We start from the raw sequence: 12,289 nt of genomic DNA, 5'->3' as shown, positions 1-12,289 counted from the left end.
TAGCTGGAGTTAAACCATGACATATACTTACACAGTTTTTTTCTCCAGGCTTTGCAGATTTCCTTTAATGTTGTTGTATGCAGCTGATCGGGTCTTTAGGTCTGCTTCTATTTGAGTCACTTGCTAAAACAAAGTAAAAAAAGTGCGTGAACTCGGTGCTTGAGGTGTTGTCCTCACCCTCTCCCGCCACCTCTGCACTGCAGGAAAAGGACAGAGCTGTCAGCCCACCCCAGTAAAACCACCTGGTGGTGGCCAAGAGGGGGTCATTGTCAGAGGTCCCCTCTGGCAGAGGCCTCCGCAGAAAGTAGCTGTTGCTGCCTGTGTTACAGCTATAGCTAAGGAGCAAGTTCACGGTTTCATTTGTTATCTGTATTGAACAACACGTCACACCTTCCTGAATGGGCCGACAGCGTAAATTAATTTATCCAGCCTGCAATGCCTTTGATTTAGTGTCAGGCCAACAATTTCACAAAAGAACCCCGAAATGGAGAATGATGTGGGAGTATATAAAAACAATTAAATGTTACAGCAAAGGGGAATAAAGTGCAGAAAGCATGTCACTGTACTCTAGTAACAAAGTGCCATATACTTACGGGTTGAATTGTATGTATCATTGTTATTACAGTAGAAATTAAAATAGCAGCAATGCTTCAGTACAGGGTGTGGGCTTCTGAGCCTGTTCCTGTCCAAACCAAAGGCAAAGCTCTCTGCTGACTGCTATGAGAGGAGGGACCAAAAACTGCCAAAAGACATACTTCCCCATGCTAACATCTTAAAATCGGAGTCTAATTTACCTTTGCTAATGCTTCCGAGATATTCTTCAGCGGCTGCTTTATGGGATATTTGGCCATGTCCCACTCGAACCGTGTCAGGTAGCTAATTAGGTCAACTGAAAATGCAAAGAGATGCATTAAAGCAGACAGCTTACCAGACGGCGGGTCAGAGTTTGGGTAGTAGTGCCCATCTATAGCCTAGGTATAACTGTGATTAACATTAGAGACAGCAGTGAACCAGAAGCCCACCCCCGAATCCACATCGAAATTTGATGTACGTCAAATCTGCACAGATCATATGCCCAGTCCAATCACCTTTCTTAACACCCTCAAACTGAAAAGCTGAACCAGAAATCTTCCCTGCTGTACCCCTAACAGCAAACAGCACAGAACAAGCATTACTGTAAAATCAGCTGTATCAGCAGGACACAGCGACATGCAACCAGTTCTTCACAGCAGAAACAGCCTCATGTAACATACCTCAATCTTGATTATTGCAATACGCCTGAATTTAATCCCAGCAAGAGCTATCAGAAAAACACTTGGTGGCCAGGACCAGCAGTAACACTCAGGGTAATTGAGAGTTGGATCAAAGATAGTAAGATTGGATAGTAAGATTGGATCAAAGATACTAAGATTGTAGCTGCTCTCAGACCAATTCCTGTGAGACGGGGAATTCCTTGCTGACTCTGCACAGAGCTCCCCATCTCACACAAAGCCATACGGTGTTTCTCTGAATGGATAAATCACAGCACCCACTGATAGAAACTCACAGCAAGGCCTTGTGTGTATGCAGCCCCCAAAACAAGGCATCCTCAGACCACGGGGAGCCATGGCTTCTTCCAGCTCCTAGAGCAGGATCATGCTGTTGCACTCTGAAGACCAAGGCTTCTTAACAGAAAACATGGAGACTTGGTACATTAAGGTACCAGATAAACAATTCTCCTCTAGCAGCTCATAAAATCAGACCGTGCTTTGCCTAACCCGAGTCCTGAGAGCCCTTAGGGTGCCCAACACACTCCTACAGAGTGTTCCTGGGCAACTTTAGGGGATGGGATAAACACAACAAGCAGCGGGGCTGGGACAGTCCCCTACAGGTTAGGGCAGCAGGCAGGGTCTCAAAGCCCAGACAAAAAGCCAGAGGCATTGTCACCCGCAGGGTGGGCTTTTTTCCAGACCAGGACAAGAGCTGGAAAGTTGCCCTGGGGAGATGAGGAGCGAAAGAAGCTCAGGCTGCCAAGTCAAAGGAGGGGAAGCTGGGGCTGCTCCGTGCTCTTCACCACCTTCTCCAGAGCTAATTCCATGCCACAGCGAGGTTTGAGCACTGTTTCTTGTTGGCTGAACTTCCAGGATGTGGGGAAAACTTTATGAACTGAGACGCATGAGAAGGAATGTGAAAAGTTGTGTAACTGCCATACCACCAGGCCAAGGGTACTACCCTGTTTCACGGGATACCGAATACCCTTGGCAGGAGAGTGCTATCCTTTCCATGGGCTTCTCTCACCCCACAACAGAGTCAGTTTACCCTATTAGATTTCCAAAGCATGGAAAGTCTTATGTTAGGAGGAAACAGGCTTCATAGCAAAGGTTCAGTTGCCTCAGAGGTGGAGAGCACTGGCATGATGTTCTCCCCTTTTCTAGACCCACGGCTGTGTACGCCTCCCGTACATCCAATGGGCAGGAGGCACAAGGCAAAGATCCAACCCTTCCTGCTAAGGTCCAAATTTTAAAATTTGGGTTTAAAATTTTAAAATTTACCAAATTTTAAAACTCATTTGGGTTTAATATTACTATAAACAGAAAATCATTTTGTCCAAATCATTGAAGAAAAGCTTTTGCTTATATTTCACAGTTTTTTTATTCTGTCATAAGCAAGAAAGCATTCGCTGCTGTTGTGATATGCTAAAACTCACATTATTACACAAATACACGTTTCATTCTGTAAGGGAGACATCTCCACGTGGCTGCTTCCAACTGCTGCCCACTGGAAACTAGTGTGTGTGTTCACTTAACTAGAAGTGCTCTGTTTTCTACTACCGTGCATTTTGATTCACACTAATCTAAACAATTTAGACACACAGCCACCATCTTCACCAGTCCATGGGCCAAACTTCTGTCAGGATTATATACAACTGAGCTAAAACCAGAAAACTCGTGTAGCGTAACTTAAACCAAAATTTGAGTTGGGATGGTCTAATAGTCTGAAACAGGGCCATGCGGCAAGAAGTTGTGCTTTTTCATTGTTTCTGATTTCATGACCTTGAGGAAGTCTTCAACTTTAGGGTCCTTTTGCTAACCAGAGAGGGGAGGCGGAAGGATTTGTACAGCAGAGTTGTTGCTGCCTGTGAAGAATGACGCTGGAGTATTAGGGGAATCCTCACATACTAAAGCTGACTCTGTTTTTTAAGATGCAGTCAGTGATCTTGAAAAAGGTTAATGTCTTAGTTTAATAAGATTTGTTTGGATGACAAAATCCAAACAGAGACCAGAAATTAGTAACACACACAAGTAATTTCCACACCCTTCTATTACACACATGCGGAGCTGATAGGAAAATAGTGTAAAAAGAGGAAACAAAGGAAATAGGTGAAACCTGTTGTTTCTCAAGTCATAGGGATATCGTGATCAAGCTACGAGGTTGTTACTTGAGAAATCCATCGTAACCTGATCACTGTATCTCTACAACCAGACCAAGACTTGTCTCTAGCACTAACACACACAAATGCATGCAGGTCACATCACTGCAATCAGCAATCAACATACTTTTTAGACATTTAATTTTATCCTTTAGCCCTGAAACACAGTAAGTGGGATTACTGCACTCATCAAGTGGTTGCACTCGTCAAATGTCAGCCTTATTTCATCCAAGAAGAAAAAAGAACTTTCTCCCCCCCCATCCTTTACTCATACAGATCTGAAGTACAGCACTGGAGACAGTCAAAGGGTGATGGAGTGTGCACTGTTCGTTTATTTGTCTGACAGTTAACAGCATCACTCGACAAGCCTCTAAGCAGCATGTGTAACACATCCAACTTTGCTGTACTTTTCCAGGATAGCTGGGGAAAAATTTGCTCTGAAACGCACTCAGGTTATAACAAAACATGCAGAGATCTAGGAGCCATCAGTTCCTAAATGTTAATTTTGTCCGTGACAGAGGCTCTCTTTAGGGCCTTGAGTAGGTAATAAAGGGGGAAAATCAGCTCATGGTGGTTATACAAACACCATATTGGCTACTTACAGAGGATGCAGGGGACCATACAGTAAGGTAGTGGGCTCCCATAGCCCTCTGTCATGTCAGAAGTGTCCCTGCCATCCCTGCTTGCTCTTCTCTGCACAGCTGCTGCAGGACACCACTGAGGGCAGTTCCTACTAATGGGAGTAGCACATTCATGTCCTCCCAGCCCCTGCCATGACCTTGCGAGTACAGTTTTGGAGCTGTTGTCTCACCCGTCCACCTGTGGTGTTAGAAATCCATTTAACAACGTGCTCTATCCAGGCACTGTAGGAGGGAAGGCAAACTCCTGACAGATGCCATACAGAATGAGATTTAGCTTTCTGCAAGCAATCAAGCCCATACAGGGTGCTAGGTCATTCTAGGAGTGAAGAAGGCTGTCTCCTGATTTCCTCTTCACTCCTCAGCTCTGTGTTAGAAATCAGTTCAGAACCAGACACTGAACACTCTCCTGGAAGCAAAGCTGGCGCTGGATAAAGCTTCTGCTAACTTTGAGAAAAATGGGAGCTGGCTAGATGTGTTCTTAAAAAGTTTTGCTGATGGTTGGCCTTTCTAATGTGTGTTTCAATTCCACATGTTCATATTCTGAAGCAAACAAAAAGCAGCATCAGTGCATTAAAAAACAAAAACAAAACAAAAAAAACCCCACACACAAACAGATTCACAGCACCTACCTCCATTGGCCAGAAGATTTTCCTGGACTTTATCTTTTGAGTCCTCCATAACTTCTCCTATGTACTGGGCTATTTTCTTGATTATGCTTAAGTGTAACAAGAGAAGTTTTGTTAGTGAAGAAACAAAATGAATATAAAACAGTTGCCACAATGATCTGATAAACATGGAGATGCCCAACCAAACCACTTCTGAAGCAAGGCAGGTTAATTTGCAATTCAAATGATGATGAACAACCTATGGCATATTGCCTTCTTTCTAAATACATCAATCTCTGCAAACACATAGGTAATAAAATCTCTCCAGTGCTCTAGACCTCCAGAAGAGCAAAATTCATTATTCTGTACAACCATGATACTCATAGCAGATAACAGAAGGCAGAAAACCCATGTTTAAGACTCTAAAGGTGATGGAGGAACAAGAGACTACGTGACAGTGGCTGAAAATCTGTTCCTCGGGGTGCTAAATAAACCCTTAGGGTTTGCTGAGATAAGGTTCTTACAAAGCACTCGGGGGGAAAAGATGATGTTCTCTTGTTTGACAAGAATTTCCTTCTTATTCCTCTTCTTCAGGGGACTCTTGCTTTCTTTAGCATGCTGAACATGGCTTCTTTAAGGTGTGGGAGAACTAGGTTAAAATTCTCCTTCCCTGATTCAGAGCAGGGATTTGAACAGAGCCTCCCCTGGAGAACACTGTCTCCGCACAGTTACTTACTTCTTGCTCATTTCAGAAGGGGATTCATCTAGTTTCTCCAGCAGTCCCTGGCTCTAGTCAAAGTACCTATCTCATACGGGCCAAGAGCCTTTCTGCTTTTTGAGGTATCCTTCTGTACTTGGAAATACTCACAGAATTTGGCCATCAGTTCCCTAGCTGTTCCTGGCTGACTACGCCTTATAAAAACCAGCAAGAGCTAAAAATTAACTGCCCGACCATGAAGTTGGCAGAGACATGAAGTGGACGTAATCCTTGGTGCGGTGACATGGAGTGGAGCATAGTTACAGGCTGCTTCTCCCTTTCTTTACTCACAGAAGGGAGACTACTACGGCTCCAGGTGAGCTGGAGACTGAAAGGGCACCTGCAGCATTTGGACAATGTGTCTTGCAACAGGCTGTGGCTTTCAAGAGCTCAGGAAAGGTACTTCAGGCCAGGTACAGACACCATGAGAGCATCAGAGAAAAGGGTTTTCTTTGATGTGCTGCAGAGCAGATTTATAGGCCCCTTAAAACCAGTAATTCATAGAGGTAAAGATTCCCTCTACCTCCATTCCTGTGAAGAAACTCACAGTCTTTGGACTATGCAGTCTTTGGAAAGGTTTTCCAGTACTGTGACAGGGAGGAAAAATCTGAGACGCCAAGAATGCAGTAGTCAGAATTACTGCTGTTTGGAGTCATTCAGCCTGGAGAAGAGAAGACCTTATTGAAGCCCTGCAATATAATAAAGGGGGCTTATAAGAAAGACAGAGACTTTATACCATGGCCTGTAGTGACAGGACAAGGGGCAATGGTTTTAAACTGAGAGTAGATTTAGATTGGATGTGAGGGAGAAATTTTTCATGGACATGGTGGGGAGGCCCTGGAACAGGTTGAAGCTGTGGATTTTCCCATCCATGGAAGTGTTCAAGGCCAGGCTGGATGAGGCTTTGAGCAACCTGGTCTAGTGGAAGGTGTCCCTGCCCATGGCAGGGGGGTTGGAACTAGATGGTCTTTAAGGTCCCTTCCAACCCAAACCATTCTTCTCATGATCGTGGACAGGGGCAGTTCACAGTGTCTATCAGAGGGATCTACACCATTGCTCTCTAGTTCACAGCCCTCTCAGGGCTGCCGCATTTTGCACCATCTGGCTGCAGCCCCTCAGGGCCCCGAGGCCAGCAGGGCTTTGCTGGAGTACACTGTGTGTTGGCCACACTCGGGCTGCAGGGAGGGTGCAGGGAATCTACACCGGGGTTCCCAGCCCGCTGTGACCTTGACAAGTACTTCTGCGATTTTCAGCTTCTAGATGCAGCTGGTTTTCAGACCTTTTCACAATGCTCAGGATGCCCAAAGGAACTTGGAGCAAGGCAGGACCCCTGCCTGGTTCTAAGAACAGTATAGCAGGTGGCTAAGGGCATAACAGAGAAAGCAGCCAACAGGGAAGTGTATAAACAAGTGAGAGAGCTCTGTTCTCCCTCCTTAGGTACAGATAGTGGGACAGGTATGTGCTGTCGTGCACCCGACAGCTCTATCTGCCCAGGTGAGTCATCTGAGACAAGAGGAATCAGACCCCCAACAGAGCCCCATCGACTATAGTGACATCCAACAGCAAGCAGTGTTCACAACCTACTCTTAAACCTCTGCCTCTACACAAGATGAATCCCACCTTGAGCAAATACCATGCTCAAATGATGCATTATAAAAGGAGAGGGTTTCAGCTAAACAGCCTTGAGAAGTAGTAATAAAAACCCGCCTGTTATTATGACTAGGAACACATTTTGCTTCTGAAATTGCTGCAATGTCATTACTTTGGGGGGAAAAAAAAATAAAAGATACCAGCTAGGCTTCCAAAATACCACAGGGAGCAGAAGCCCTGCAATCTGGGGCCACCAAATGCTCTGCCAACTGAGGACCTGGGAGAACCCCCGGGAGTGACCGAAGGGATCATCTGCTTGAGAGGGCAGTATGCTACCACACTGGTGACATGGAAAAACACTCCGCCTCCCTGCGTAAATAAATAATAAAAGTCTGTGGAAACAATAGATCCTGCAAACTCTTGCCCCTTCTCTGCTGTCCTGGCAGGAGGCAGAGCTGACAGGTCTGCGCTGCCGGGCTTGACTGGCAGTTGTGTTTATCTAGCAACACTTCAGCAGGTAGCTGTTTCGGAGGAGCAGGAACTAAATGCTCGGGTTATTTAAAGAGGCTTGTAACACTCTGGGTGCCATTTATTTCAACAAAGTGTGAGTGCGTGGCATTTTAACCCTTGAGTCATAATTTAGGCTCAAAACCCTGGACATTTATTTAACACAAAATGCTTATATACATCCCTGTGGGACTCGATCTGTGTTGATTATTCCCTGCTCTTACTCTAACGCTTTTTCCTTATTTTTAACACATTTTTCTCATTTCTAAATCTCATTGATCCTTCTTGCTTACCTAGTTGGAGAGTCAAACATGGCAAGCAGAAAGAGTCCTCACCTCAGCAGCTTACGGTGGAAGGCCCCTACTGACCCTTTCGCTCGGTGCCTATAGCATGTCGTACGGTAAGAGTCATTACTGGCATTAAAGGGACAATTAGTGGAGTACAGTGGCTCTCAGTTTGAACAAGGTGCTGTGCCAGGTTGTCATGTTAAGACAAGGGTAACAGAAAGAGACAGTGAGCCTAGGGAGCTCATACTGACATTTCACTTAAAATTACCCTCCATTACCTTCTGTGGATCCTACAGACGGCTTTTCAGAAGTCTCAATTTTTCACAAAGCTGGGAATTAATTAAGCCCTTCTGAAAATCAGTCCTGCATGATTTTTGGCAGCCCTCAAACCCACATCACACAGTTGCTTGCTTATCTGCTGCCCTGACTAGAGACACCTTCCATTTGAAGAGAGAGCAGGTATTGGCACTGTCTCTCCCTGGATTTGCCCCCATTCCTACTTCATTAAGAATCTCTGCAGTATGAACTAAAGGCCTGAACAGGTTTACAAAGAATTTGGGGCATTTTTTTTTGGCAGGGTCACAATGGAGAAGGTTTTCATGATTAATTAAGTTGCTCTGTCCTGCTAAAAATCCTGAAAAAAGGGATATGGTTTAGTTTTAGGTAGTCCCCTGGGAAGGAGGGAGTTGGACTTGATGATCCTTATAGGTCCCTTCCAACTTGAGATATTCTGTGATTCTCAAAAGATAAACATTGTGTGCAACCCAGAGTGATCAAATGTAATCATCCTAATACAGTCCTTCTGTAGCACAAGTAAAAAAACCCAAAAACCTACAGAGAAATGTATTCTACCAGACTGACTTTTACCGAAACTGCCTAGCATAGATGTTGAAAGCTTGTATCAGTGTTTCTGTATGTGTTTGCAACTGCCAGACAAAATCCATTAAAGTATCATGCATATTTAGAGAAGAAAATGCTTATCAGTCCTGGCTGGAGGGAGGGAAAAGGCAAAAAAAGCCCCAGAGCTAACATATGGCTGTGACCAAGACCACAACTACATGAGGTATGCTTCCAAAGAAAAAAAAAAAAAGAGGAAGAAAAAAACCCAAACCAACCAAGCAGGAAAAAAAAAAATCCAACCAAAAATCCCCAGTAGCTTGTACTTTTATTGCCTCGACAACAAAGTCTGCTTTGTGCCATGAAGTATCTTCCAACCTGGTATTTTCTCAGCTTGCAGTACTGTATTATTCTTTGTAGACCCAGGTCAGTTTGGCCCAAAAGGCAGTCTGGGAAATGATCAGCAAGGAGATTATGTGAGTCTTTGCATAAGTAGGTTTGATACAATGTGAGTCGATATTCTAACTTTCAAGGAGTTTAAAATCCTGAGAGGGAGAGCTCTGGATTTCATTCAGAAGAACTTACTCGTTAGAACTCCTACATCTGGTTGAAAAGGGGCAGAAGGATCAAGAAAAATATTCTGGGAAAATAAGCTAAGGGAAGGCTTCATATTCTCCAAATGCCATTTTATTAAGTTTCTGGATGGGGCAGGTCGATGTTCTTTCAAACAAACAAACAAACAAACAAAACACTTATAGCAGTTTCCATTTGAGAAACAGCTTCCCTAGCACTGCCCCTCAAACAGGTTGCTGTGCAGACAAAACTATCACTGACTTAATTCATCCAGATTTAAAGGAATGGTCTTTTCTTTGTGATGACTCCATGACAATCCACACAAGGGTTAAACAAAACCTATCCACTTCAGTCCAGTTGTAGTCTGGGCTGAAATGAGTCAGACAGAGGTGAACACAAGGACATACCGTCCCATAAAAACAATGTCTGTTTCTCATTTGTAGGTAGTAAATAAGATCTATTTTACCTTTCAGCAAAGCTATCAAGTTTTCCCAACTCATCTGACAGACCGACAAGAGCATCCAGTGTCCCCACCTGTGCAAAAGATGAGAAGTAAGTGAAAGATGTGCAAGTCTGCCTAAGGCTTTTGTTGGCAGAATCTTAGGGACACAGACTTGTGTTTAGGACTTGTGAATTCAACAGTTTGACAGAACTTTATTCACTTGGTGGAAAATAGTAGCAATTCCTTCACCCGAGACCTTTTCCAATAAAGGAAAAAACATTATGTGTAGTCTCAAGATTACACATCAGTGTCTTCCTTCCTGTTTTTATTCCCATAACAAGTTGCACAGACTAGTCTTTAACCTCATAAAATAGTGACTAGAAGTGCACATGATACACAAACAAATGGGATGCACTGAGAGAACCAAGGGAAGCAGCACTTATTCAAAAGGGAGCCTCTGTCTGTGTTCTTTGCTATTAGCAAAGACTAAAAAACTCACAAAGCCGTTTCCTCCAACATCTTTTTGCATGACTGTCACAACCATAATTCTCTGTTTATGGTATTGCAATATATTGCTGAACCTTTTCTTGTAATGTTTCCATCTCAACATTATGAAGGGTCAAGCTGAAGGAGAAGAAACACATTTTACATAGAACAATTAGCAGAACGCTAATGGGCTGGTTGCACCTTCATGTGCTGCAGAGGCTCCATCTCCTTTGACATTAGCAGACTCACACCAATGTCAGCCCACAGATGGTAAAAATCATACCAATGTCTGGGGCACATGCAAAAAGCAACATACCCAGTCTGAAACGTTCATGTGACATTTCAGTAGGCTATTACTTGAGGACAGACCACGCTCCCCTTTTCACTTGCATCCCTATGTAATTGGGATACCTCAAGTTATAACTGCTAAGAATCTTTTTAGATTGAAGCCAAATCCTGGATGTGCTAAGAGCAGCTTTGTTAAGTGATGGGTGACGGCACGCCCCAAGGAACCAAGTGCAACATCTGTGGTAGCTCCACTGACTTTAATACAGTGTATTTGGACTTTTCATAGAAACAGGGGAAATAAAAATAATGTGCAGATCTGATAAGGATTAAATAATGCAAAGATAACTAAAAAATCATGGATTAATACTCTTCCTATTTATAAGATGATATCAAGCTGAGTAATGTAGCTGAACATACACATACATCCCTTTCCCAAGGTCTAAAGTCCTTTATAACACCGCTTTGTCTGTCAGCAGACAGACAAGACTGCTGGCATGGTTCTAGATACTTTGCTACTCCCCTTGTATTAGCAGTCCAGGATGTACAATGCTGCCTGACTTTCATGACTGGGAGCAAATGGTACCTTGAATGCAGTAGATTTGTTAGTTATCTCACTCGTCTTCACTCCTCATCCTTCCAGTGTGAAGGTCAGCTTCAAGCACAATGACTTCTTTGCTCTCTGATCAATTTTCAGTTAAGGCCAGGCTGGATGAGGCTTTGAGCAACCTGGTCTAGTGGAAGGTGTCCCTGCCCATGGCAGGGGGGTTGGAACTAGATGGTCTTTAAAGTCTCTTCCAACCTAAACCTTTCTGTGATTCTATGAACATCATTCAGTCCCTGACTGGAATCCTCTTCTACTCACTGCATATTATCCCAAAAGATAAATCCCACATTCATCCCAAATGGCTTTAGTCCTGGCCAATGCTGCTGTATCACCCACACCCAAACCCTTTCCTTGTTTACCTTTAAGTCTGGAATATGGAATTTGCTGTTGCTGGACAGGTTGGATTTAGACGTCACCGTGTTCATCCTCTCCCATGCCTGAAGATTTGTTTTATCTCCCGGGGCAGAAATCAGCCAGAACTCCGACATGATCTAGTATCTTCCCTTCACTCCTGGTCGCTGTAGCAGGTAAGTGGCTGAAACAGCCCGGCACAAAACAGGCTCTTCCCTGAGAACAGAAGTTAGAACTGATTAACGATTTTTGTTGGAGACAGGAGGTGAATGAGTCAGTCCTGTGTCTCAGGCTGACATGGATCTCCCGGGGCAGAAATCAGCCAGAACTCCGACATGATCTAGTATCTTCCCTTCACTCCTGGTCGCTGTAGCAGGTAAGTGGCTGAAACAGCCCGGCACAAAACAGGCTCTTCCCTGAGAACAGAAGTTAGAACTGATTAACGATTTTTGTTGGAGACAGGAGGTGAATGAGTCAGTCCTGTGTCTCAGGCTGACATGGAACATGACCTTCTCCAGAATGTCTCGGCTGTTCCTCCTTTCTCGGGGTTTGTCCATCCACTTTCTGAATGAAGAAACGAAGCTTCCTCCTCCCCTTTTCCCTCCCAGCCTGACCCATTCGCCTTGCCCTGTTAGCCCAGTCTCCGCTGTGGAGTTTGGGGGCTTCACTAACCCGTCCCAGCGTAATTAAGGATTTCTGTTGGATAAACGTCGTCACTCAAATCCGTGGACGCTTGTAAGCAAAGCAGAAAACGGGATGTAAAAAGCCTACGGGCTGCAAAAGGTGCCGCGGGCAACACGGGGTATTCCTTCCCTCCGTGTTTTCAGCCCAGGATGGATGGGAAGGCGCTGGAGGGAGCACGGAGACGAAGTCAGCACAACGCAGGTACACGGGGGACAAGTGCCCGCTGTG

The 12,289-nt window shown here is 44.4% G+C and overlaps 1 protein-coding gene across 1 annotated transcript; it reads right to left on the bottom strand.

Moving 5' to 3' along the window:
• Window positions 1-27: 27 nt before the first annotated feature.
• Window positions 28-11,514, bottom strand: LOC104506505 (V-type proton ATPase subunit C 1-B-like). The gene is made up of 5 exons (XM_010147479.1): window positions 11,386-11,514; window positions 9,673-9,740; window positions 4,680-4,765; window positions 795-889; window positions 28-123 (listed from the first exon to the last, which is right to left on the bottom strand). The coding sequence occupies exons 1-5, from the start codon at window positions 11,512-11,514 to the stop codon at window positions 28-30; spliced, it is 474 nt and encodes a 157-aa protein (XP_010145781.1).
• Between the last annotated feature and the right edge of the window lie 775 nt (window positions 11,515-12,289).

The sequence above is a fragment of the Eurypyga helias genome, unplaced genomic scaffold (genome assembly GCF_000690775.1).
Source record: "Eurypyga helias isolate BGI_N326 unplaced genomic scaffold, ASM69077v1 scaffold48152, whole genome shotgun sequence".
Taxonomy (NCBI): domain Eukaryota; kingdom Metazoa; phylum Chordata; class Aves; order Eurypygiformes; family Eurypygidae; genus Eurypyga; species Eurypyga helias.
The sequence above is the reverse complement of the archived record's forward strand: the minus strand, read 5'-3'. Positions and strand labels throughout refer to the sequence as shown.

What these genes read in the sequence shown, in the direction of transcription:
- LOC104506505 (XM_010147479.1), bottom strand. Translation starts at nt 11,514, where the DNA reads ATGTCGGAGTTCTGGCTGATTTCTGCCCCGGGAGATAAAACAAATCTT. An exon ending in TCCATATTCCAGACTTAAAG is followed by an intron (nt 9,741 to 11,385) that starts GTAAACAAGGAA and finishes TCTTTTGCACAG; the next exon opens with GTGGGGACACTGGATGCTCT. An exon ending in CTTGATAGCTTTGCTGAAAG is followed by an intron (nt 4,766 to 9,672) that starts GTAAAATAGATC and finishes GTTACACTTAAG; the next exon opens with CATAATCAAGAAAATAGCCC.